Source organism: Pan paniscus, chromosome 9 (assembly GCF_029289425.2).
Source record: "Pan paniscus chromosome 9, NHGRI_mPanPan1-v2.0_pri, whole genome shotgun sequence".
Taxonomy (NCBI): Eukaryota; Metazoa; Chordata; class Mammalia; order Primates; family Hominidae; genus Pan; species Pan paniscus.
Genome location: NC_073258.2, coordinates 109,214,821 through 109,242,769, shown reverse-complemented (window position 1 = coordinate 109,242,769; position 27,949 = coordinate 109,214,821). Strand labels below are relative to the sequence as shown.

The following is a 27,949-nucleotide window of genomic DNA, read 5'->3' as shown; positions in this document are numbered from 1 at the left end:
CTGAGGCGTGGTGGAGGTGGCTGAGACCAACCACGCACCACCACCCCTTCTCCCACTTCGATTACAGAGGAACAGGAGGTTTCTGGCTTTGAGGTAAAGCTCGCACAAGGGCTCAAGGCAAGGCCTGGTCTTCTGCCACCCCAGTGCCCAGCTCCTCACTCTGGGCTTGGCCCAAACTCCGTGGATGTTCTGTAAACACCTGCTGGAAGAAGAGGAGTGCGGGAGGAAGGGGGGAAAGGGAGGTGTGGGGTAGGGGGATCACGGTTCTGTGAGGGAGGCTGCTAAGCAGAAAAGCAACAAAACAGGCCACAAGAGAACGGTGCTGCTGTGAACAGAGGGCTGTGAGGGAGGGCGGGGGGCGTGACCTTGGCTCTCATCTTGTAAACTCGGAGACATTCCTTGGGAAAAGGTATTTCCCTAAACTACATCGATCTTGGGGCGGGACCCTTTCATCGTCCCACAACAATCACCACCGGGTCTACGTCCTTTAAAAACACCTGAGCGGCGGACCCGGTGGCTCATGCCTGTAATCCCGGCACTTTGGGAAGCCGAGGCGGGCGGATTGCTTGAAACCAGGAGTTCAAGACCACCTTGGGCAACACAGGGAGACCCCGTCTCTACAAATAGTAATAGTAATAATAATAATAATAATAATAATAATAATAAAAAATTAAATTAGCCAGCGTGGTGTCGTGTGCCTATAGTCAGTCCCAGCTACTCGGGAGGCTGAGGCGGGAGGATCTCCTGAGCCCACGAGTTCCAGGCTGCAGAGAGCTGTGGTCGCGCCACTGCACTCCAGCCTAGGCGACAGAGCCAGCCCCCTTGTCTGTATAAAAACAGAGAAAGAAAAGAGAAGAAAGAAGGAAAGGAAGGAAGAAAAAGAAAGGGAAAGACCACTGGAAGTGGAGGCCAGGCGTGCCTGAGGCCTTGGCAATCAACAGCCAGCGCACACTCGCAGCCTCGGTCTCTGGGCGGGCCTCTCCACCCCTTTCCTCCACGGGGCCTATGGGGCTGCGGGGAGGAAGGGGCGCACCCATCGTCGACCCCTACAGGGCGCGCAGTGGGTGATTGCGGCACTGGCTCGCGTTCCCGCCCGAGGGAGACGAGGCGGGACAGCGGGCGGGAAAGGGAGCCTGCGCCGCAATCTTTCCCGCCCGAAAGACCCGCCCCGCGGTGGGCCCCAGTCCCCGCCCGGCCCGCCGCGCTGCCGGCCCCTCCTCGCCGCCGCGGAGCTGGACCGCAGTTGTGCCCCGCCGACCATGCGCCGCCTCCCGCGGGCCCTGCTGCTGCAGCTGCGCCTCGCCCTGCTGGTGGCCGCGGGGGCCCCGGAGGTGCTGGTCAGCGCGCCGCGGAGCCTGGTGTGGGGGCCCGGGCTGCAGGCGGCCGCCGTCCTTCCGGTCCGCTATTTCTACCTGCAGGCGGTCAACTCGGAGGGCCAGAACCTCACTCGCTCTCCCCCAGGTAGTGTCCAGCCGCCGGCCTCCCTCGTCCCGCGGCCGGGTCCCCGCGCGTCTCCGCCTCCCGGGAGTCCGCCCGCGGCCTGCGTGGCGTCCCTCCCCGGCGTGTGTCGCCCCTTTTTGGGTCTGGTCAGCTCCTCTTCCCTCCTCCCGCCCGTACTCAAAGCGGGCAAAAATCACCACGAAAGTTTGTGGAATGAATGAATGAATGAATGAAGGGCCCTTCCGCATTTAATGTGCAGGGACTGATGTTGCGAATGGACGGCGCCCGGGCGTTACAAGGAGTGTGCCGTGAGTCACACGTTGGCTTCCATCTCGGACTTACTTGTCTTAACTGTGAGGGATTGCAGGGAGCGCTTTCCAGTGGTGAGTCATCAAGCCGACGGATCGCGTCGGATTACATGGCTTAGGCCTGGTGGGTTTGGAGCAACGAACTCCTACGCAGAGGAAATGTCAGAGCCGTAGGAAGGAGGAGGGGTTTACGTGTTAGTTTTTTGTTTCCTTTTTAGTTCTGAGTTCTTGAAAGCAGATTACAGGAACTAGGGAAACTCAGTAGAAATCATTCGGTTTTCCCTCCACGGAGGGTGAGATGGATCTCGTCCTGAATCCCTTTCTGCCCGGTCCTCCTCCCACGTTGTCCTTCACGTCTTAACCTTTGCAACTTCTTAAAACTTGTCCTGCTGGTTTCACGCTGTTGTCAGTCAGGATTTGCTAATGTATAAGTTTAGGGCTCTGGCCAACTAGCACCTTGTTGTATCAGCGAAGAGACAATTAGAATAACCCAGTGCCTCTGCCCCTGCTAGTCCAGCTGGGAACATAGCTGCCAGAAGTGTGTCCCAACTTGGGAAAGGGGTAAGGGGGTCTTGACAGCTGGGCAAAGCAGAGAATTTAGGAACCAAACATAATTCACTTTTAGATTTAATGATTTTTAAAATTTCATTCATTCAAGAAATACTTCTTTGATGTCTACTTCTGTGTTTGGTAATTCTGCTGGGAATCTAAGGATGAAAAGACAATGCCTGACCATCAGGAACTTACAGTCTGTTGGTCAAAGACATGCAAATAACTGATCACTGTACAAGATAATTGAAGGTATGTACAGAGTGCAGTGGCAACATTGAAGCACTGCCAGAGACTGGAGAAATCCAGGAAGATTTCAGGAGCAGAGACTTGAAGGATGAGAAGGTTTGCTGGGCAGGCATATAGAAGGACGCCATGGCATGTGCAGAAGCACAGAGGCGTAGGAGACCGTGGTGTTCGGGAAAATAAGTACTGTAATTTAATGATACTGAGCGGAAAAGCCTGGTTGATTGTAGCCTCTGGTCTTCAAGCGCCTTGAATGCCAAGCAAATGACTTTATAACTAGATAAAAGAGAGCCACTGGAGAAATTTGAGCTGAGGCAAGAATCTGCCTCTCCCTTAACTACCTCAGTGGCTTGTGTTCTACATTTGATTCAGAACACCACTCCTGAAGTTGTCTTTGGGCATTGCTTTGATAACGTGTCTACCAGTTAGACCCTAAATACTCAGACAACTGGTTTCATATGCATGATATGCATTTAGGTAAAATAATTCCGACTCTATTGACAGAAACGCATGTGTGTATATCAGGGTTTCACAAACTTTTTCTTTAAAGGGCCAGATAGTAAATAATTTAGGCTTTGTAGGTGATATCATCGCTCACATTTATTCAGCTCTGCTTTGTAGCCATGGACATATAACAAACCTGTTTATGTTACAATAAAACTTTTTATGGCCACTGAAATTTCAATTTCATATAGTTTTCCTTAAGTTACAGAATATTATTATTTTGATTTTTCTCCAACCCCCCTCCTCCTTTTTTTTTTTTTTTAAGAGACAAGGTCTTTGTCACCCAGGATGCAGTGCAGTGGTACAGTCATAGCTACTGCAGCCTCAAATTCCTGGGCTCAAGGGATCCTCTTGCCTCAGTCTCCCCAAATGCTGGGATTACAGGCATAATCCACCATGCCCATCCCCATTTTAAAAATATAAGAATCATTGTTAGCTTACAGGATTTACAAAAACAGGCACTGAGCTGGATTAGCTAGTTTGTCAATCTCTAATGTATGTTAAAGACTCTCAGTTAAAATCCAAATGATACATGACTTAAAGTTGTGTATATGTTTTATATGTACATATATTATATATACATAAATATATTTAAACAAACGAAAAAGTTTACAGACAGTTTCTATTAAATATCTTAACAGAAGGAAAGTTACATTTATGATTCTGCATGGTTTACCCCTGTGATCTGTGACTTTTCTTTTTTTACCTTTTTTAGTCTTAGAAAGACTTCTCAGCCTGGGCAACATAGCAAGATTCCATCTCTACTTAAAATAAAAATTTTAAAAATTACCTACTTGGGAGGCTGAGGCAGAAGGATCAGTTGAGCCCAGGAGCTCAAGGTTGCAGTGCATTATGATTGTGCCACTGCACTCCAGCCCGGGCAACATAGCAAGACCCTTTCTCTAAATAAATAAATAAAATGGAACTTTTTGGACAACCTTACTTTCATTCCTTTGGATTCCCTTTGTTTCCTTTCAGGCCTCTTGATTTCTGGCTTCCAGTTAAAAAGGTGCCGTATAGTTCTGAAAACTCACCCAACTAGTTTCTTACATTTCTGCCACCAACATTCACTTCCAAGTCCTGAAGTCTTTCCCTCTTCAAGAACCAACTGAATAGCTGGTTATTCATGCCTTGTAATCTCAGCACTTTGGGAGGCCAAGGCTGGTAGACTGCCTGAACTCAGAAGTTTGAGACCAGTCTGGGCAACATGGCAAAACCCATCTACCAAAAAAATCCAAAATATCAGCCAGGCGTGGTAGTGCACAGCCGTGGTCCCAGCTACTGGGGAGGCTGAGGTGGGAGGATCTCTTGAGCCTGGGAAGCTGCGGTTGCATTGAGCTGAGATTGTGCCACTGCACACACACAAAAGAACTAATTGGAAAAGAGGAAAAATCTTCTCAAGCTGTAGCCTGTTGTACACAACTTAGAAAGTTTCCCTTATTATCACTCCCATTCGACAGTGTAGAATTTACCTGAATGCCACTATTATGCTACATATATCCAAGTACCCAGATAACAAAAATATTGTGAACTTCAGTGATCTAAAAAGTAGGACATCTCAAACTGGGGTTCACAGACAGAAATTATAGGGTCTTTGTCCTTGGGTAGGGGGAAGAACTGTATCTTTATTTTCAGTAAACTCTTGCTTGAATTGAACATTTCCTTCAATTATGAATGTAGGCAGTACCTGTTGATACTATTATATTCCCAGTCTCTAGCACAATGCTTGCTAGAGATGCTGAGTAACTATTGTAGATGAAAAGAAATAAGGGGTGGAGGGAGGGATGATTGAAATATGTCAAGATGGAAGGATATAAATACTTATTTTCTACTCAGTCTTCTACCTTCATCAGTAATAATATCTTCATAAAATAATCTTACCTCCTGGTTGTGTAGTACTTTAGTGTTTTATACTATGCCTTGCTTAATTTGTCCTCCAAAATAGTCTTGTAAGGTAGGAAGGATAGATATTACTGTCTTTACACATAAGAAACTGGGCTCAGTGAAGCTAAAATGCCTTGCCCAGTGGGCTCCACAGTGAATGTGTCAGAGCCAAGGCAGGAACAGCCCTTTGAACTTCTACTTCATTGCTCTTTCTGTTTTATCAAATCATCCTTAATATGATTGTCGTACGTCAGTTTACAATAAGATCTTGGAGGGTGTTCGTCGTTGGCAGCTAGCCAGATATTTTTGGAGGATTTCCATTTAGCCTCATGGTACAACACCTTGGCCTTCTGGGATTTTGTTTCCCTTGACCATGTGGGGTCAACACTTTTGCTGCAGCTGTAGAGGGCCTTAATGAGCTTCCTAAACAACAGAGGAGGAGATGACTCCATTGTATCCGAAGTGCCAGAAGTATTCCTCCAACTGTGACTGCTGCAAAGCTACATTCAAATATTGGCTCTGCTGCTCATTATGTATGTGACCTTGGGCAAGTTACTTTACTTCTTGGAGCATTGGTTTCTTGATCTATAAAATGGGAGTGACAGATACCTACCTCAAATTTCTTGTAGGAAATAAATGACATAGAAAATACATATGAAAGTCTCAAGCCCATAAAAAGTGCTAAGTGAATTTCTAAATATGCTTTTGATTTCTTACCAAATCAAACGTGTTCAAGATTTCTGATTCTAATGATGTAACACTTTGATGCTGCCAACCTCCTTTTGTCTACATAGTCACTGCATTCTCATCCAGTTAGCTATTTTTCTTAAGTTTGAATTTATTGAGTAGAAAACTCAAGCTGAGCCTCAATTCTTTTTTTTTTTTTTTTTTTTTTTTGAGACAGAGTCTAGCTTTGTTGCCCAGGCTTGAGTGCAGTGGCGCGATCTCGGCTCACTGCAACCTCCACCTCCTGGGTTCAAGTGAGTCTCCTGCCTCAGCCTCCTGAGTAGCTGGGATTACAGGTGCGCACCATCATGCCCGGCTAATTTTTGTATTTTTAGTAGAGAAGGGGTTTCACCATGTTGGTCAGGCTGGTCTCAAAATCCTGACCTTGTGATCCACCTGCCTTGGCCTACCAAAGTGCTCGGATTACAGGCGTGAGCCACCACGCCTGCCGTTGAGCCTCAATTCTATCCCACTATATTAGTACCCAGAGCTAATGAGAATTTTCATGCCTTCCATTTGAAGCAATTTGAAATTTCACTCTTCTCATTTTCTCTTTTATGAGGTTAGAATTCTTATTTCTATTTCAGTCCTGATCCATATTATCTTGCATTGATTCTAACATTAATTTCATGTCAACAATGACACAGGCATGACAGATTACTGTAAAAAATAACTGAACATTTAAAACATATATTTCCAATGGCTATATTATAGTTGTATACATACATTTTGAAATGTAACTTTTAAATGATATTTCAGCGACAAAAAATATTACAACTGGAAGCGACCATAATTCTTTAGTCTGATACTTAAAATTTACAAATAATTGACGCATTTTGAAGCTAGTTGTTTTTTTCTGTCTTTCCCAAAAGTCACATAGTCAATAATATTCTTGTCTTATATCTGTTTTGTTTATTTAAAATAATAATATATGGAGAATAAGACTATTTGATCAGGAAATAAGAAAACCTTTTTGTACATTTCCAGTTTGGGGAGGGAGCAATGAAAGTGGCTTTCCAATTCCCAGACTTTCCTCTTCAGATTTCGATCTGCTGTGCCATGTTGCCTTTCTGAAACCATGTGGGAAATAATGCAAAGCAATAATTTATGTGTTTCATTTGTGCAGTTCAGGTAACTGGCCAACATTTCTAATAATTTCCTATTAAATTATTACCACTTTATAGCATCTTCCATGTTTATTATACTTCATTTAGGTTAGCAGATTTATTTCGTAATTTTATCGTACTTGTTTCAAGGATCCTAAAATGTATATGTTTGGTACTCGATTATTAATATTTAATAGCGAGATGTCAGATACCACATTGTTATTACTAAATTGAAGAGACTGAGAAACATTTCTGCAGACTCACAAGAAAAAAAACCCTTAAAGATCAAAAGAAAGTAGATATTACACTCACTCGATTTAGAAACTAAGAATTTCACAAACGTGTTTAGTAATTTCAAAAGATATATTTTAAATATTCTAAATTTTATAATATGTGAAGTGAAAAACAACTTTGGTCACAATTTTCCGTTTGCTAGGACTGTGGATTTCAAAGGATTCATTACTTTTTTAGCATTTTCCTTTGATATGGTGATCTAAATGGTATATCCTCTGCACTCTCTGAAGGAAGAAGTTTCAAAGTTTATTCCTGGCCACAGTAACACTAATCACAACAGTATCATTTCAAAGCCTAAATGTCAGCTAATAGGAAAGGGAAAGTTTGTTGAATAGTTATTATTTACGTAGAACAGAAACCCCACAAAACTTTGAAGGTGGAATGGATTATTACAGTATAACTGTTTCATTTCAAGCTGAGGAAACAGACTCAGAAGTAATCTCTAGTATTTACAAAGATGTGTATGTGTGTGTTTGTGTGTGTGTGTGTGTGAGCTTGTACAAGAGTCTGGTAACTAGCTGTACTCTCTCTCTACGTAAGGAAATGGCCTTAGAAGTACCACTTGAAATTTGGGCTTAATAAACGGGGAAATTTTCACAGAAATGAAGGTTATTAGATACTGAAATGGTATACAAAGAAAGCTTGTGTGTATTTTATAAGGAGGAAGTTCGATTACTAGAGAGATCTGTCATGTTTAGAGTCCATGGATTTTTAACTATTTGGGCTTTAATCCTACCCAAAGGAGGAAAGACCAAATAAGCAAAAAGTTTATTTTTTATTTGCTTTTAAAAAATGATTTGCTTTTGTTCATGCAGTAAATCTTTATTGAATGACTAATGATTCAAATGTTGAGTCTGATCCGTGGTTTGAATACATGAACCAGACCAAGCTCTGTGGCTCAAGCCTGTAATCCCAACACTTTGGGAGGCTGAGGCAGTGGGGATCGCTTGAAGTCAGGAGTTTGAGATCAGCCTGGGCAACACAGCAAGACCCCCTCCAACCCATCCCGCCCCCCACCATCTCTACAAAAAATTTTAAAAATTAGCTGGGCATGGTGGCACACACCTATAGTCCCAGCTACTCATGGGGCTGATGCAGGTTGAGGCAGGAGGTTCATGAGCCCAGGAGGTTGGAGCTGTAATGAGCTAGGATTGTGCCTCTGCACTCCTAGCTGGATGACAGAGCAAGACCCTGTCTCAAAAAAGAAAAAAAAAAAAAAAGAATGCATGAACCAGACATGACAGTTCCTGGCCTCAAAGATCTTCCAAAGGAAATGATTTTTTTTAACCACCAATGCTGCAGGAAAAAGCAACATATTTAAGTTATCCAATAACACCTATCCAATAATTGTAAATCATTATCATGACATGGTAGAGTTGTTTATATTTCTTTTCCTTTTAGGTGAAACACCATTCAAAGTAGTAGTCAAATCTCTTTCACCTAAAGAGTTGGTCCGGATACATGTCCCTAAACCTTTGGACAGGAATGATGGAACATTTTTGATGAGATATAGGATGTATGAAACTGTCGATGAAGGCCTGAAGATAGAGGTCCTTTATGGTGATGAACATGTGGCTCAGTCTCCCTATATTTTGAAAGGTAAGTGATTATTATATACTCCAGAGTCAGCCTTGTGTGTAGGTCCCATGCCTTTTAGAATGGCCTAAACCTGATGACCTCAAAGTCATGTGCAGTAGAGTAAACATTGTATACATACTTCCTAGAGCTCAATTTAAATTTTAAGGGAAAGAAAATTAAGTAAAGAGATTTAAATGATAAGAAAAAAATCTTGTGTATTTACATCCATGTAGTTACTATTTGCGAAACTCTTCATTCCTTTGTGTAGATCCATATTTCCATCTAGTAACATCTGCCTTCTGCTTAAAGGATTTTTATTAATATTTATTTTACTGTGAGAATGCTGGTGATGAATTCTTCCAGCTTTTGAATGTCTGAAAAAACTTTGTTTTGCCTTTTGTTTTGCCTTTTGTTTGTTTGATTTGTTTTTTGTTTACTTTGAGACAGGGTCTTGCTCTATGGCCGAGGCTGGAGTACAGTGGCACAGTCAAAGCTCACTGCAGGCTGGGCGTGGTGGCTCACATCTGTAATCCCAACAATTTGGGAGGCTGAGGCAAGTGGATGGCTTGAGCTTAGGCGTTCAAGACCAGCCTGGGCAACATGGTGAAACCCCGTCTCTACTAAAAATACAAAAATTAGCCAGGCATGGTGGCGGCGCATGCCTGAAGTCCCAGCTACTTGGGAGGCTGAGGCTGGAGAATCGCTTGAACCTGGGAGGTGGAGGTTGCAGTGAGCCAAGATCACCTCACTGCACTCCAGCCTGGGTGACAGAGCGAGATTCCATCTCAAAAAAAAGCTCACGGCAACCTTAAACTGCTGGGCTAGGCCATGTGCAGTGGCTCACACCTATAATCCCAGCACTTTGGGAGGCCAAGGCCAGAGGATCACTTGAGCCCAGGAATTCAAGACCACGCTGAGCAACATGGCAAAAACCCATCTCTACAAAAAATTAGCTGGGTGTGGCGGCACATACCTGTAGTCCCAGCTACTCAGGGGGCTGAGGTAAGAGGATCACCTGAGCTCAGGGAGATCGAGGCTGCGGTAAGCTGTGATCGTGCCACTGCACTCTGGCCTGGGGGACAGAGTGAGACCCCCTGTCTCAAAACGAAATAAAACAGAAACAAAAACTGCTGGTTTAAAGCAAACCTCCCGCCTCAGCCTCTCAAGTAGCTAGGACTGCAGGCACATACCACCATGCCCAGCTAATTAAAAAAATATTTTTTTGTTTCTACAAAACATTTTTTTGTTTCTACAGGGTCTTGTTATGTTACCTAGGCTGATCTCAAACTCCTGCGCTCAAGTGATCTCCCTGCCTCGGCTCCCCAAAGTGCTGGGATTACAGGCATGAGCCACCATGCCCGGCCTAGTTTGCCTTTGTTTTTAAAAGACATTGTCTCTAGTTATAGTTATAGGTTGATGGGTTTTTTTTCTTTTGATACTTTAAAGATGTGGTTCCACTGTCTTCTCATTTGCATTGCTTCTAACAATAAATCTAGCATTTTCCTTATCTTTGTTCATCTGTGTTGCTTTTAAGGTTTTCTCTTTATCAGTTCTTTTGAGAAGTTTGATTATTATGTGCCTTGGTGCAGTTTCCTTAATGTTTCCTGTGTTTTGGATTTGTGGAACTTCTTGGAATTTAAATCATCCAAGTGATTTAAATTTCATCAAATTTAGAAAAATTATGGCCATTATTGCTTCAAATATGTTTTCTGTTCCATTCCACCTTACCTTCAAGGATACTAATTACCCATATATTGGGCTTGAAACTATCCTATGGTTCATCGATACCCTTTTCATTTTTTAAATTCTTTTTTCTCTTTGTTTCATTTTGTATAGTTTCTATTACTGTCTCTAAATTCTCTTTTCTTCTGCAATGTACAATCTGTTGTCAGTCCTATACAGTGTAGTTTTCACCTCTTGATGCTTTTTCATCTTCTTGAGCTCTTTTCTGGGGTGCAGTTAAATTACTAGGAAATAGTTTAATCCTTCCAAGTTTTGCTTTTACAGTTTGTTAGGTGGGACTAGAGCCATGTTTAGTCTAGGGCTAATTATTCCCCGCTACTGAGGTAATACCCTTCTGCATACTTTACCCAAGCCCTGTGAATTAGGAGGCTTTCCAATCTGGCTGGTACCCACCGATAAGTACTGTTCTCTCTGGTCATTTTGGATGGGTTCTTCCCCTGTCTTCCCCAAGAACATATGAACATTCAGGTGGCAAATATCTTAGATGTCCATTTCTCAGCCTGAAATCTGTTTTCATCCTTTGTCATTATCATTCTAAATATTTAAATGTTATACCTAAATAATTAAACTGTATTATTTTTAGAATCAATACAGGGGAAGAACTCATCCAAAATGCACTGATCATATGCTCTGCTCAATATGTGAAGAGGACCTTCTATAGATCTCTAACGTTCTCTCTGTGCAGTGCTTCCTTTTTAGATACTCTGTCCTACAAAGTCTAGAGCTGCCTTGGTCTCCCTGGACTGCCAGCTCTGTCTCCTCAACTCAGTGAGACTGCCTGGCTTTGCCTACAGTCCCCCTCCCTGTACTACAACCTCAAAGCTCCCTTAAGCAGTAGGCTGTAGGAATTGTAGGGCTTACCTTATTTGTTCCCCATCTCTCAGACTCACTGTCCTTCATTGCCTAATACCTAGTGCCTTAAAAACTATTGTTTAAGGCCAGGTGCGGTGACTCACGCCTGTAATCCCAGCACTTTGGGAGGCCGAAGCAGGTGGATCACTTGAGGTCAGGAGTTCGAGACCAACCTGGCCAATATGGCAAAACTCCGTCTCTACTAAAAATACAAAAAATTAGTTGGGCGTGGTGGTGAGTGCCTGTAATCCTAGCTATTCAGGAGGCTGAGGCAGGAGAATCACTTGAACCCAGGAGGCGGAGGTTGCAGTGAGCTGAGATCACACCACTGCACTCCAGCCTAGGCAACACAGTGAGACTCCATCTCAAAAAAACAACAACAAAAACAACAAAAAACTATTGTTTCATATGTTTTGTGGGAGTGTTTTCTGGTTGTTTCAGGTGGGGTGGTACATCAGTCCCTGTTACTTGTTGTCAATGAAAAGAGTCAAACTTATGGCCAGGCATGGTGGCTCACGCCTGTAATCCCAGCACTTTGGGAGGCCGAGGCAGGTGGATCACCTGAGGTCAGAAGTTTGAGACCAGCCTGGCCAACATGGTGAAACCCCGTCTCTACTAAAAATACAAAAATTAGCCGAACATGGTGGTGCGCACCTGTAATCCCAGTTACTCGGGAGGCTGAGGCAGGAGAATCACTTGAGCCTGGGAGGAGGAGGTTGCAGTGAGCCGAGATCACACCACTACACTCCAGCCTGGGTGACTCTGCCAGAGTCTCAGCCAGTGTGAGACTCTGTCCCCCTGCCACCAAAAAACAAAAAAAAAAGAAAGAAAGAAAAAAGAAGAGAGTCCAACTCTAAAATATTTGAAGAGCTTTATTCTGAGCCAAATATTCAATTCAGTGAGACTACCTGTTTTTGCCTACAGTCCCCCTCCCTGCACTACAGCCTCGAAGCTCCCTTAAGCAGTAAGCTGTAGGAATTGTAGGGCTTACCTTATTGTTCCCCCATCTCTCAGACTCAATGACCAATGGCCCATGACACAACCCTCAGGACATCCTGAGAACCTGTGCTCAAGGTGATCAGGCTACAACTTGGTTTTATACATTTTAGGAAGACATAAGACATTAATCAATACATGTAAGATGTACATTGGTTTGGTTTGGAAAGAAGGGACAACTGGAAGGGGTGGGGGTGGTTGGGAGGGGTTGGGGGTAGCTTCCAGGTCATAGGTAGATTCAGAGGTTTTCTGATTGGCAGTTGGTTGAAAGAATTAAGTTATTGTGTAAAGACTTAGAATCAATAGAAAGGAATGTCTGGGCTTATGATAAGGGTTTGTGGAAACCAAGATTTTATCATGCAGATGAGGCTTCCAGGTAGCAGGCGACAGAGAAGAGATTGCAAATGTTTCTTATCAGACTTAAAGAGTCAGTTCAACAAAGTTTGTGTTGATGTTAATGCTGGTCAGCTAGGCCTGAATTCCAAAAGGGAGGAGGGTATAATGAGGCATGCCTGGTTCCCCTTTCCCTTCATGGACGAACTAGTTTTTCAGATTAACTTTGGAATGCCCTTGGCCAAAAGGAGGGATCCATTTGGACGGTCTAGGAGGCTTAGAATTTTATTTTTGGTTTACATAATGTCTAAAAATTAATATGTTCTTTTTCTCCTTGCTAAAAGGTAAGTTGTTTTATGTTTGCCAGCCATTTATACCTTATTAGAGATGAATTTATCAGCTAAGTGACCGAGAGTAGGTTAGATTGGGAGAGGGCATATACTAAACTGTTTATCCAAGGTTGTGTGAAAAGGGAAGTAAAAGTGTAGGACTCTAACATAATCACTTACACCACTGATTTGACTAGGGCAGATTATCTCTGGATAATCTTAGAATTCACCAAGAAGCAGAGACAGAAGTGACTCCCTGTGTTGTGGTGCTTGCTAATGGAGTGCGGCCTTTTTCATGTTTTCCTTCCCTAGGACCAGTGTACCATGAGTACTGTGAGTGTCCGGAAGATCCTCAGGCCTGGCAGAAAACTCTTTCTTGTCCAACCAAGGAACCACAGATTGCAAAAGATTTTGCTTCCTTTCCCAGCATCAATCTCCAGCAAATGCTAAAAGAAGTCCCCAAAAGGTTTGGGGATGAGAGAGGTGCCATTGTTCATTACACGATTCTCAATAACCATGTTTACCGGAGATCTTTAGGGAAATACACAGACTTCAAGATGTTCTCTGATGAGATTTTGTTATCATTGACAAGAAAGGTAGGAGAATGAATGAATTGATAATACAGTTTAATTATTTAGGTATAACATTTAAATGTTTAGAATTATAATGACAAAGGATGAAACAGATTTCAGGCTGAGAAATGGGCATCTAAGATATTTGCAACCTGAGTGTTCATCATGTTCTCCATCTTTGTGGATCTTACTTTCCTGTAAGATTTAAAATTAAGTGGCTTGAGGCCGGGCATGGTGGCTCATACCTGCAATCACAGCACTTTGGGAGGCTGAGGCGGGTGGATCATCTGAGGTCAGCAGTTCAAGGCCAGCCTGGCCAACATGGCAAAACCCCATCTCTACTAAAAATACAAAAATTAGCTGGGTGTGGTGGTGGGCGCCTGTAATCACAGCTACTCAGGAGGCTGAGGTAGGAGAATCCCTTGAACCCAGGAGGTGGAGGCTGCAGTGGGCCAAGATTGCGCCACTGCACTCCAACCTGGGTGACAGAGTGAGACTCCATCTCAAATAAATAAATAAATAAATAAATAAATAAATAAAATAGAATAAAGTGGCTGAGCCCCCATCCCAGGTAGGTATGCCATACAGGACACTCCCAAGCTTTCTTTGAGCTTCCAGAGATTTATAACAAGGTTACTTCTTATTCTTTTTTTTTAAATAGTCTATATTTACAGTATCCAAACAGAACAGTCTCATTTATTTATTTATTTTTAAATAGGGATGGGGGCTTGCTGTGTTGAGCAGGCTGGTCTCAAATTCTTGGGCTCAAGCCATCCTCCTGCCTCAGCCTTGATCCTAGCTGGGACTATAGGCATGCACAACCATGTCAAGAGGCCGCTTTAAGTTCTCTGTTCCGCTGAATACTACTCCTGCTTAGATTTCACCTTCTGCAGCTGTTTTCTTCTCTTCACTTCAAAATGACTTGAACTTAGAACACATTTTCCTTGTTTTACCCTAAGCATACCTAGAAGATAGCGTGCATGGGACATTTTGTCAAAGCTTGGGCTACCAGAAACAGGTTGGTTTTTTTTCACCAATGCATACTAAAAAACAAACAAACAAAAACCCTGATATTTAAAAATAGACATCTCTGCACTAATCAGACTCTCAGTCATACTTGCCTCTGGGAATTTCTCAGGGCTGTCCTTGACCTTAAGTTCTTAGCCTCTCACTAATGTGGTTAGGCCCCCTGTTTTTCAGGCTCCCCACATCCCCCAATAGCGCCCCCTTATCTCACTATTCAGCCTCTCTTTCCACATTTGCAGAACTCTAAATTCCTCTTAAGCAGAGCAACTTAAACCACCTTTTGTTCTTGTTTCTGATCATACAGGGTGAAGGATGGAGGTGGGCAATATTTATCTTTCTTACTCAGAGAGACCATAAAGGGAGTTTGTTTGTTTGTTTGTTTGTTTGTTTGCTTTGAGATGGAGTCTCACTCTGCCACCCTGGCTGGAGTGCAGTGGCACGATCTTGGCTCACTGCAACCTCTGTCTCCTGGGTTCAAGCGATTCTCCTGCCTCAGCCTTCTGAGTAGCTGGGATTACAGGTGCACGCCACGCCTGGCTAATTTTTGTTTTTTTAGTAGAGAAGGGGTTTCACCATGTTGGTCAGGGTGGTCTCGAACTCCTGACCTCGTAATCTGCCCGCCTTGGCCTCCCAAAGTGCTGAGCATGAGCCACTGCGCCTGGCCAAGGGAGTTTTATAAACCAAAAAAAACACAGTTTTCCTGATATGTTATACAATTCCCCAAGTATGCTGACTGTGTGGCTGCAGTCAGTTCTTACTTTAAATAGCAGTCCCCAACCCCTCCACCACCAGCCCACAATGTGAGGATACAAGCATATGATGGGCATCTGCTCCTAAAGGTAGTGCTCTCTTCCCGGGCTACAACTAGTCAACTGTGCCCTGTATTCTTGCCTCTTTAATCCATGTTGCTGGCTTCATAGCAGTAGATTTCAACCAGGGATGATTTTGCCCCTCAGAGGACATTTGCCAATGTCTAGAGACATTTTTGGTTGTCACAAGTCAGGGGTTGCTATTATCATCTAGTGGGTAAGCATCCTACAGTGCAAAGGATAGCACCCCCCAACCCCATCGCAAAGAATCATCCAGCCCCAAATGTCAATAATATGAGCTTGAGAAACCCTACTCCACAGTGAGCACTTCCAATGTAGAGTTTATTAAAGAGTTTATAAATAATAGCAGGGAGGCTGGGCATGGTGGCTCACACCTGTCATCCTAGCACTCTGGGAGGCCGAGGCAGATGAATCATTTGAGGTCAGGAGTTTGAGACCAGCCTGGCCAACAAGGTGAAATCCCATCTCTACTAAAAATACAAAAATTAGCCAGGTGTGGTGGTGCGCGCCTGTAGTCTCAGCTACTTGGGAGGCTGAGGCACAAGAATCACTTGAACCTGAGAGGCAGAGGTTGTGGTGAGCCAAGATCACGTCACTGCACTCCAGCCTGGGTGGCAGAGTGAAACACTGTCTCAAAATAATAATAATAATAATAATGACAGGGAAGCAAGAGGGTGAATATTCACATCTCTTGCCCTTTCCTTTTGTTCTTTGCCCAGTGGCTGGGGAAGAAATAAATCTAAGATAAGTGAGACTCAGTCCTAGTCTCTGAGTAGCCCACTGTAGTGGGATTTGTTTTTGTTGTTTGGAAGTGCGGGTGGGATGTGAATACAAACAAATAATTATATCCCAATATGATGATAGGCCTCAAGAGAAGTAAGTACCTAGGGTTTAAGTGCCTGAGGAGGGTGAGTCATAGAAGAGGTGGTGTTAGATCTGGGCTTGAAGGATGAGAAAGGAGACTGCCAAGTTAAATAAGTAAAACATTCCAAGTGAATGGAATTACATGTTGAGGTGGATGGCATTTTCAGAGAGTAGCCTAAGGTTTCCTGGTAGGTGGGCAGATGAAAGATGAGGCTTATAGCCAAGCTGGGACAAGATCGTGAGGCCTTGAATGCCAGCCAGAGAGTTGAGATCTTGTGCCATAGGCTTAAGGTTCTGTTAAGCTTGGTAGTGACATTAACAAAGTTATTTTAGAAATGTTAGTTTTAGAATTAATTTTAGTTTTGGAAATCTGAGCAGCCTTGTGGAGAGCAGATTACAGTATGGAGAGCCCAGAATCAGAACACCTAGTAAGGAAGTTATTGCAACAATCTAGGCAAGAAATGATGAGAGTCTAAACTGAGACATTGACCGTGGAGATGGAAATGGACTGGCAGGTTCCAGAGGCAAGGGCACATGAGGTAAAGATGGGGACAGTGAAGGAAAACAAGGGTTTGGTTCTAACTTTGTAGATTCTCTTGCTTAGGCAGCTGGCAGAGGGTTATCGAAGCTACTCATTCTTACCTCTCTACACAATTTTCATTTCTCTAACACTACATTTTATTTTATTTTATTTCTTTTTCTATTTTTTTGGAGACAGAGTCTTGCTCTGTCGCCCAGGCTGGAGTGCAGTGGCGCGATCTTGGCTCACTGCAACCTCTGCCTCCCAGGTTCAAGCGATTCTCCTGCCTCAGCCTCCTGAGTATCTGGGATTACAGGTGCCTGCCACCAGCCCAGCTAATTTTTGTAAGTTTAGTAGAGACAGGGTTTCACCATGTTGGCCAGACTGGTCTTGAACTCCCGACGATCCACTCGCCTCGACCTCCCAAAGTGCTGGGATTACAGGTGTGAGCCACCACACCCAGCCTCAAACATTGAATTTTACATGCATCTCTGGACAGAGGTAGCTGACTCCTGGTTAAGTGAATTTGTCATGCAAGATCCTCACAGGTGACAAATTCACAGCCATCCTGTCAATGACAGGCATTCTTCTCTCTTCTCTGTTTTTGAATGGTTAGCCCTGTCAAAAATATGTAAGAAAACCAAAGAACTGTTGTACTTAGTACCAAAGACTGAGATCTTCCCAGCACTGATGTTTGTTTGTATGTTTATTTAGGTCCTTCTCCCAGATTTGGAATTTTATGTTAATCTTGGAGATTGGCCCTTGGAGCATCGAAAAGTCAATGGAACCCCCAGCCCCATACCTATCATTTCATGGTGTGGCTCTCTGGATTCAAGAGATGTTGTCCTTCCAACGTATGACATAACCCACTCCATGCTTGAAGCCATGCGGGGTGTTACAAATGATCTCCTCTCTATTCAGGGAAATACAGGTATTCAGGGAAATGCAAGGCTAATTAATGAAGAAAAAGCTTAGAGACAGAGTGGGTTATACATGTATGTTTGCATTCAGTAGCATATTAGAAAAAGTCTTGTACTGAAAATTCTGACCAACCTAGGGATTAAAGATTTGTGGATGTTCCTCAGTTATATAGTTTTTTCTGGTCACCCTTTGTAAGAACAAAGGGCTAGCTCACGTTTTACTGTGAAACACAGAAAATGGAAGAAGCTAATGCCTTGGTGAGTGGACTCAGTCACTGAATCTCCTTTTGCTTTGAACATGGTCCGACATTATTTCAGGTATTTCCTAGTATTATACAACAGAATACACCAATACTTGCGTGAGCTTTCACTAGCAGACAAATGGATGAAATTAGAGCATTCTTTTATATAATACAGCAAATAAAAAGACTTTTTTTTAAACTCTAAACTTGAAAGTACTTCTGGCAAATTGAGACTCAATCCCATATTTTCGTTGAAATAGCATCTACTTTAGAAGATGAGTTGATGATAAAAGAGCTTTAGCATCTTAAATGACAATGGTAGATTAAAGAGGATTATGCTTACCATATTAAAATGTCAAATTCATAATCCTAATTTTTTTATGGCTTCAAACTTGTAGGGCCTTCCTGGATCAATAAAACAGAGAGAGCTTTCTTCAGAGGTAGAGACAGCCGAGAGGAGAGGCTCCAGTTGGTACAGCTGTCCAAAGAAAATCCTCAGCTACTAGATGCAGGAATTACAGGATATTTCTTTTTCCAAGAGAAAGAAAAGGAGCTTGGAAAAGCCAAGTTGATGGGTTTCTTTGATTTCTTTAAGGTATGCATTTGAGTCTTCTTCTATGGATATGAAGTGATAAAATTGTATTAAAAGTCTACCAAAATAGGTGGGCTTCAGCAAATTTCTCCTGGCTTGTGAACTGACACACATGTTCACACTTTCTTATTAGATATCAGGAATTACAAAACCCATTGTGGTTTCCTTCTTTCATTGTTAAGTTTACCAAATAGCTCAGAACTATACTTAATTCTCAAAATATAGTACAAGGATTAACCTGGGATTTTGGTATATTTATGTCTCATTTTTCTTTCTTTTTTTTTTTGTATTTGCTTTCATAAACTGGGACTATAAATACCTTTTACATAAAGTGATCTCAAATGTCTTTTATAAATAGAAAAAGCATAAATTCCATATATGTAAAGTGGGAGTTGGGATTAGGGTTCAAGGCCTGCTTCTAATCCTGCCTCTGCCACCAACTATGGGACCTTCCTGTCTTGGTGCCTTGGTCTTTAAACCCGTGTGATGCCTGCCTACTCCTTCAGAGCATTATCACGAGGCCCAGAGGAGAGATGTGAACAATGTGACAAAACCTGATGGGCTCAAAAACTCCCTTGTACCAATTATTTAAGAAAAATTTATTTACCAAATCTGGGAGTGTGTCCTCTTCATCCCAGAGTGATACAATGAGTAGAACAGGGGATTTGGACTCAGAGAATGAGGTTTATACATTTCTCTGAATACCAGTTTTCTCATTTGTAAAAACAAAAAGAAGGGGTTAATAATACCTGCTTCAGATTATTCTAATTGAATGAGGTTTAATGCCTATGAAAACTACATTTGAAATGGAAAACAAAGTATATTAACCCAACAAATATGCAGACAGCTTACCTACTATGTTGCCAGCATTGCCCAAGTCCTTAAATGTCTCCAGGTTTCTATCTCCTCAGCTCTAAAACTGTAAAATAGAGACAATGCCTGCCTGTTTCATAGACTGTGTATAAGGAACAAATGAAATAATGAATAAATGAAAGTGTTCATTGTTATCAGTATTGAGCTTTAAGAATTTTGAAAATAGTTTTCCTGGCTGGGCATAGTGGTTCACGCCTGTAATCCCAGCACTTTGGGAGGCTGAGGCGGGCGGATCACCTGAGGTCAGGAGTTTGAGGCCAGCCTGGCCAACATGGGGAAACCCTGTCTCTACTAAAAATAGGAAAAAGTTAGCTGGCTGCAGTGGTGGGTGCCTGTAATCCCAGCTACTCAGGAGGCTGAGGCACCAGAATTGTATGAACCCAGGAGGTGGAGGTTGCAGTGAGCCAAGATCACGCCGCTACACTCCAGCCTGGGTGACAGAGCAATACACTGTCTCAAAAAAATAATAATAATAATTAATTAAAACTTAAAAAGAAAATAGTTTTCCTACCTGGTTACAGAAATCTGGATTCCATTATTACAGAGACATGATTGAAATAGGTCTTCACTCCTATTTCCAAAAATTTAGCACCTTACCTTTAAACAATGTATTTCTTAAAATTAATCTGAGAAAGGCTGCTTGTGATTTTTATACAAAGAGAAGATGTAAGTTATAAAATAAAACTTTTAAACACAAAAAAGTTGGAAAATGGAAAATAATTCCTCTGTAGTTGGTATTATAGTGTTGATGAGGAGCAGAAGTGAAGCAAATGACTACTGAAAGTTTGTTTATGTTTGTTTTTCATCTTCCAGTACAAGTATCAAGTAAATGTGGATGGGACCGTGGCTGCTTACAGATATCCATATCTCATGCTGGGCGACAGTCTGGTTTTAAAGCAGGACTCGCCATATTATGAACATTTCTACATGGCACTAGAACCTTGGAAGCATTATGTTCCAATTAAAAGAAATCTGAGTGATTTATTAGAGAAAGTTAAATGGGCTAAGGTATGCGTCCAGCAATTTTTATTTCTTTAAACAATAACAAATTCATCAGTGTTAGATGAGTTCCATCACAATACAATTTGATTTGACATAATGGAATGAAAAGAAATATTATTTTCTGAAATTGCTGTTCCCTTGAAATATCTAAAGAATCAGCATCAGAATCATTTTGCATATCCTCTATCAACATTTTTGAAGATTTTCAGAAGATTTGAAGTCCAGCCTTATATAAAATACAGATTTTCTAAATGCTATGTTTACACATACAAACAAGAACATACAAAATGCAAATTACTGACTGAAAGACCAGAGTTAAGGTGCTTTATGAACAAGAAAATATTTCAGGCAATTACAGTACTCTTTTCTTATCCCCAGTTAGAAAAAAGGCACAAATTCTTAATGAATGCGTGTTATACAACGCAAGAATCATGTTTCCTATAAAATAGGAATTCCTTTTTTAAAAGGAAAAGTATTAAAAAGCTGTTGCGTTTTATTATAAAGCTATAAAAATGTACCTTTCCATTATGAGACTTTATACTAAGATTCTAAGAAACAATATATGGTTATAGAAATAATTGGGCGCCTGAGGCAGAATCACTTTTGTGACCCTTCATAAGAGCCTCAGTTGCTTGCAAATGGCTTACCTGTGGGCAGCGTTGTAGAAGATTAACTGTTTTCCAAAAGTATAATTAGGAACGCTGACTATTTCTGGTACTGAATGAACAGCCTGTGGGTACTAATGACTGAATTTTTCGGTTACAAAAGCAATACAGTCTTTTATAGCTACCATTTTATAACACAACTTTTTGACTCTGACTGCATATTTGCATGGAGCTTTTAAAAGATGTTATAACGTGAAAACGGATTCATTCTCCTGTCATGCAGAGAGGAAATAGGCTGGTGGGACAGATGAGGCAGCTGAAGAGTACTTCCTGGGTGGCCAGGAAGGTACCAAGATGGTCACAATAGGGGCTGCATGTGGGTTGTTGCACTGTGGGGAGAAGGAGTGGTTTCCTAGTACTGTGGAAGAGGGGCCAAACATGTGATCGTTTCTCTTTAACGGAGATGTCTAGGAAAATACTCTGTCTCTTCCTGTAGCCTCATTCTTTCATTTATTTATTTATTAGTTTATTTATTTATTTATTTATTTATTTTTGAGACAGAGTTTCACTCTGTCGCCCAGGCTGGAATGCAGTGGCACGATCTCCACTCACTGCAACCTCTGCCTCCCGGGTTCAAGGAATTTCGTGCCTCAGCCTCCTGAGTAGCTGGGATTACAGGTACCCGCCACCACACCCAGCTAATTTTTGTATTTTTAGTAGACATGGGGTTTCACCATGTTGGCCAGACTGATCTCGAACTCTTGACCTTAAGTGATCTTCTAGCTTTGGGCCCCCAAAGTACTGGGATTACAGGTGTGAGCCACCATGTCCGGCCCCTGTAGCCTCATTCTTAAGTTATAATTCCATTATGTTCTGTCTTTCCCATGCTGTTCACTTTCAACCCCACATCTGTCCCACCTCACACTTAACCCTCTCTTTGTGGGTCGCAGTAGTAATTTTCATTCATTTTTATTTTTTTTAACCTTTCAGGAAAATGATGAAGAAGCCAAGAAGATTGCAAAAGAAGGACAGTTGATGGCTAGGGACCTACTACAGCCACACAGGCTTTACTGCTACTATTACCAAGTACTGCAGGTCAGTTCAGAGTGTCTGTCCACACTGCTGGGTCGGGTGTCCTCAGACTACCTGCTTGGCCTGTACACTTCCTGCCTGGCTTCCTGAAGGGCTCACAGTCAGCCTATGGACCACTGGCTAAGCCAAGGCACTTGCCTAGGGAAAGATAGTGCTAAGTCTTCATTTGGTGGCCCCCTTTTTTTTGTTTTTTGTTTGTTTATTTGTTTTGAGATGAAGTCTCTGTCGTGCAGGCTGGAGTGCAGTGTCTCAATCTCAGCTCACTGCAGCCTCTGCCTTCCAGGTTCAAGCAATTCTGCCTCAGACTCCCAAGTAGCTGGGATTACAGGTACACGCCACCATGCCCAGCTAATTTTTGTATTTTTAGTAGAAACGGAGTTTCGCCATGTTGGCCAGGCTGGTCTTGAACTCCTGGCCTCAGGTGATCTGCCTTGCCTTGGCCTCCTGAAGTGCTGGGATACAGGTGTGAGCCACCACGCCCAGCCGTGGCCTCCATATTTTCATCTTTATTCCATATTATGTAAAACGACGCTGGGAGCCCTCACAAATATAGATTAGCAACTCCTCCCATCTTCTCAGTGCTCTCTTTTATTAAATGCTTTATTGAATTCCTAGTGTAGGTGTTCTGGAACCTCAGAGAAAAACATTTTTCCTTATCTGGAAAACAAGATGGTTGGACTGGAGATCATTAACATCCCTTTTTACTCAAAATGTCGCCTCCTTATTCTCCTTGATACTTAAGATTCATGCCTTTTATAGTACAAGGCAGAATGCAAATATTTAGCTTGCTGTAGCAAACAAACTAATGAGAAATATGTATAACAGTTCTAACACCTTAGGGCTGAATCCTGAAGTATAGTGTTTATTGGGAATCCGAGGATTGGTCTTTTGAGTAACTACCTTGAGTTTTACTCAGAAAAATCTAGACAGGAAGAATAAAAAAAGGAAATTATGTTCTTGTTTTTAACCTAAATTTATTTTTCTGTAGGCATAGTAAAAGTAAATTTCCCTAGAAGCTTGTGGATACTACCCTCTCATATTTTCATTTTCATAGAAAAATAAAAATGATAAGTTACACTATTTACTAGAAGCAGCCCTTCCTTCCCTTAAATTGGTCTGTCCCCTCTGTTGGTCTAGCTTTAATTGTTAAACAGTTTTTTAAACAATTTCTTGGCCGGGTGCAGTGGCTCACACCTGTAATCCCAGCACTTTGGGAGGTCGAGGAGGGTGGATCACCTGAGGTCAGGAGTTCAAGACCAGCCTGGCCATCATGGTGAAACCCCGTCTCTACTAAAAATACAGAATTAGCCAGGTGTGGTGGCACATGCCTGTAATCTCAACTACTCAGGAGGCTGAGGCAGGAGAATCGCTTGAACCTGGGAGGCGGAGGTTGCAGTGAGCCTAGATTGCACCACTGCACTCCAGCCTGGGCAACAAGAGCAAAATGCATCTAAAAAATATATATATATGTATATATATATATATTTCTTACTCGGTCACCTAGGCTGGAGTGCAGTGGCATGATCACAGCTTACTGCAGCCTCAACCTCCTAGGATCAAGCGATTCTTCCCCCCTCTCACCTCAGCCTCCCACTAGTAGCTGGGACTACACCACCACACTCAGCTAATTTATTTATTTTTTTTAGAAACAAGCTCTTGCCGTGTTTCCCTGGTTCCTCAAGTGATTCTCCAGCCTCAGCCTCCCAAATAGTTTCAATTTTAATGTTAGGAATTTCTCTCTCTAAAATATTAATTAGGCTTATCTACTGTGTCAACATTTTGTTGCATTTGGTCCAGTACCAGGAATATACAGCAAAAGGGACATGGAATCATTGAATTGAAATATCCAATTTATGTCTGGGCAGGGTGGCTCATGCCTGTAGTCCCAGCACTTTGGGAGGCTGAGGTAGGCAGATTGCTTGAGTCCAGGAGTTGAATACCAGGCTGTGCAACATGGTGAAACGCCATCTCTACAAAAAATGAAAAAAATTAGCTGGGCATGGTGGTACGCGCCTGTAGTCCCAGCTACTTAGGAGACTGAGGTGTAAGGATCACTTGAGCCTAGGATGTTGGAGGCTGCAGTGAGCCAAGATCACGCCACTGCACTCCAGCCTCGGTGACAGAGTAAGACCGTGTCTCAAAAAAAAAAAAAAAAACTCCATTTATAGAAATATTTCACTCAGGGCCACAGTGGAGGAACATTACACAGACCTGTTGCCATTCAAAAATGCGTGTGACTATAGGCCTAAAGGAAAGAATGTGTGAGACTGCCAACTTTTCAGATGGTTATCTTGTTTGTTTGCTGGCTTGAGTATTCAACAAAGTTAATTATTCAATAACAAGTGGAAAATAAATGCTGAGAGCTGCTGTTTGTTTCAGGTAGGGACGTCTGGCTTGGCATCCCTTTTGTAGAGGCTTCCAACCAACACATAAAATTGTGGATTGGGGTTTCTTGCTAGATTATGAATTATAACTAGTGCCTGTGATAGCTAAAGTTAAAATGTAACTTTAGGACTGGAATAAATCAGACCTTTGGTTTTAGTCTGCAGACACACAGCAACTAGAAAAGATGGCGTGACTGCGGATGGGAGTGGGTGGGGGAGTCAACAGAATGCAGTGTGAACTAACCTTTCAGTTCCCTTTAAACCCACATTTCAGAAATATGCCGAGCGCCAGTCCAGCAAACCCGAAGTACGTGATGGAATGGAACTTGTTCCTCAGCCAGAAGATAGCACAGCCATCTGCCAGTGCCACAGGAAAAAGCCTTCAAGAGAAGAACTTTGAGTCAGCCCAGAATCACACTCCTGTGTATCCCGGCTACATCTTTAAGGAAAGATTGAATCTAAGCTGTGAAGGACAGTATAGAAGACTGCACCAAGTGGACTAGTTCTCCCGGTGGCTTTATATATGTAGATGGATATAGCAGTACTGGTTGAGTATCCCTTATCTGAAATGCTTAGGACCAGGAGTGTTTCAGGCTTCAGATTTTTTAAGATTTGGGAATATTTGCATGTACATAATGAGATATCTTGGGGATGAGATCCAAGTCTAAACACAAAATTCATTTATATTTTATATATACCTTGTTCACATACCCTGAAGGTAATTTTATATAATATTTTTAATAATTTGTGCATGAAACAAAGTTTGTATACATTGAACTGTCAGAAAGCAAAGGTGTCACTATCTTAGCGACCCAAGTGGTGGTGTCAGCACTCAAAAAGTTTTGGATTTTGGGGTATTTCAGATTTTAGATTTTTGTATGAGGAATGTTCAACCTGTATTTGAACAAGCATTACCAAATATCATTGAATATTGATATCTTTTGCGTAAAAACTGCTATTATCAGCATCATAGTTTCTCTAAAAAGAAAACTTGGGGATCATAGCCGATAGAGAGACTTGCTAAAATATAAATCAGCCTCTGCAAAACTGTTTACATATTTATTGGTTTACATATGTTATTGGTTTATTTCTATCCCCTGTTCACTTTTTCTCTTCCACTTCCAATTATGAAGAGAAAATATTTGTTCAGGGTTTTCCCCCCGCCCCCCGTCACTGCATAATTTCTCCTCTTACAAGCTGCTTTTGGCTTTCATTAACAACAGCTTCCTTTTAGAAGGTCTGATAAGGATATTTAAGGAAGAAGAGAATGACTCTGTTATTAAAGGTGGCATGGAGACTGTGGAGGGAATATTTTTTAAAGCACTACTCATATCCTTTAAACTAAATTTTGCTAAAGCCCGAGACAACATTAAGGAGAAATTGTACCTTAAGTTAGTAATTCCAAATCTATCTGAGTTGTATACCCATCAAAGACAATACAGTTATTAACATAGATGAAGGTATGCTATAGGCATCATTCATTATCTCTATATTGAATAGGTGAAAGATAACTGTAGTCAGGTGAAAGGCGTTCATTATTTTTAAGCTGAAAAGGGGATCCTTGAAAACACTGAAAACCTCTACAACAATCTTCAGGAAGCCTGCTATCTTGGGATTCACTAATAATAGGCCAAGAACAAAGGCAAGCATGCATTCTTCACTCCACCACTTTTCTATTTCAGTGGGTGTCGTTGCTAAGATGAAGACTTTGGAAATTTCCTCTCTCTTTTAGGACAGGGTCAGGATTTAGGACTCATAGCCTGAAAGCTCATTACATACTCCTTGTAACCATCAGTCCAAGGTTCAGTTCACTAAAGTGCATGTTCTAAAACAAGAGCTATCCTCATTCCAAATTTTAAAATATGTACTCTGGCCGGTTGCAGTGGCTCACGCCTGTAATCCCAGCAATTTGGCAGGCCGAGGTGGGCGGATCTTTTGAGGTCAGGAGTTTGAGACCAGCCTGGCCAACATGGTGAAACCCCGTCTCTACTAAAAATACAAAAATTAGCCGGGCATGGTGGCATTTGCCTGTAATCCCAGCTACTCGGGAGGCTGAGGCAGGAGAATCACTTGAACCTGGGAGGCAGAGGTTGCAGTGAGCTGAGATTACACCACTGCACTCCAGCCTGGGCGACAGAGTGAGACTCCAGCTCAAAAACTGAAAATAAAAATAAAAATATGTATTCTCCTAACTGAAATATTTACTTAATCTGGAAAACAATGTAACTATTTTTAAAGTGGTTACATCTATTCTTGCTGAAGAACAATAAACAGAATTTTTTGACTAAGCATAACCAAATTTCAGAACAGTCTAATCAATGCCAAGTATCCAAGGCAAACTCTAATACCCATCCATTGTGCAAAACCACAAGCACACAAGTATTAAATAAGAGCAAGCTGTCCTGAGCCCATACCTAATGAATTTGTGTCTTAAATATTGTACATAGTGTTTGAGGCTTCTCAAAACTGGGATTATGGCAAGAAAGGTTGCCTGCCTCATACCTTTCTGCCTCAAATTCCAGGTGCTAAAGGCTAATGGCATTTTAAACGTCTTACATTTTTAAAAATTTATATTGCCTCTGCCAAACAGGCCTAATAGTTAAAAGCAAGTTGAGACAAACCAGGCAGATTCAGTGTGTGGAACAGGAAGGATGTGCTTTAAAAAAAGGTGGAATCCCTCAAAAAATTCTATAGGGAGACAGCAGCCTTAATCTACATAATTCTTCATCTCGCCAATTCAGCCGCAGCCTTTAAAGAGTTAGTGTTAATGGCTTTCTGATTTGAAAACAAAAATGCATCTATGTGGTTGAAAGTTTGGGAGGAGATTCACCAATATCTGAGGAGAAGATGGAGTGAAGGGAATTTTTACTTTTTGCTTTATACCTTTCTATAATATTTAGATTTTTTTTTACTGTAAGTATGGATCAAATTGCAAAATAAAGAAAAATGCCAACCTTAGAAAAGACAATAAATGCACAAAAGATATAAATAGGAACAGGAAATATTTATATTTTTTCCATTTTGCTCTTTTTAAATCTATGTTTAGAACTTTATATCTTGGGACTTATGTATATACATACTTTTTAAATAAAATAAATTTTCTAAATAAAAAGTTGAAAAAGATACCTTTTGTTTTTTAAGAAAGAGGTTGTAACCACTTATAGCCCTGGTATTTCTGTAACTGCATTGGTCTAATTTTGATTCTATTATGTCTTCATGAATAAATGAACCAAAATCACCACTCAGTCCCTAAAGGGCAGAAATCTATAATAACACTAGAAGAAAGAAAAGGCCAGTCACGGTGGCTCACACCTCAGCACTTTGGGAGGCCGAGGCAGGAGGATCACTTGAGCCCAGGAGTTTAAGACTAGCCCTGGCAACATAGTGAGACCCTCAACTTTACAAAAGAAAAAATTTAAAAATTAGCTGGCCATGGTGGTGAACACCTGTAGTCCCAACTACTTGGGAGACTGGGGTGGGATGACTGCTTGACCCCAGGAGTTTGAGATTACAGTGAGCTATGATCATGCCACTGCACT

The 27,949-nt window shown here is 41.9% G+C and overlaps 1 protein-coding gene across 2 annotated transcripts; it reads left to right on the top strand.

Annotated features, from left to right (window-relative positions):
• Positions 1-371: 371 nt before the first annotated feature.
• POGLUT3 (protein O-glucosyltransferase 3) lies at positions 372-27,531 on the top strand. Of its 2 annotated transcripts, XM_034933630.3 has the most exons (9): positions 1,086-1,461; positions 1,700-1,823; positions 8,459-8,656; positions 13,201-13,484; positions 17,415-17,631; positions 18,261-18,457; positions 20,141-20,335; positions 21,925-22,029; positions 24,685-27,531. In XM_034933630.3, exons 2-9 carry the CDS (start codon positions 1,706-1,708, stop codon positions 24,808-24,810), a joined length of 1,440 nt encoding a protein of 479 aa, XP_034789521.2. In that variant the 5' UTR covers positions 1,086-1,461; positions 1,700-1,705; the 3' UTR covers positions 24,811-27,531. The 2 variants fall into 2 exon arrangements, with proteins under 2 accessions (XP_003828387.2, XP_034789521.2); XM_003828339.6 differs by lacking the exon at positions 1,700-1,823 and having other exon boundaries at positions 372-1,461.
• The last annotated feature ends 418 nt before the right edge of the window (positions 27,532-27,949 follow it).

Coding starts and splice junctions, on each gene's coding strand:
- POGLUT3 (XM_003828339.6), top strand. CDS start 1,260: ATGCGCCGCCTCCCGCGGGCCCTGCTGCTGCAGCTGCGCCTCGCCCTG. Junction 8,657..13,200: donor GTCTCCCTATATTTTGAAAG/GTAAGTGATTAT, acceptor TTCCTTCCCTAG/GACCAGTGTACCATGAGTAC. Junction 17,632..18,260: donor CTCTATTCAGGGAAATACAG/GTATTCAGGGAA, acceptor TCAAACTTGTAG/GGCCTTCCTGGATCAATAAA.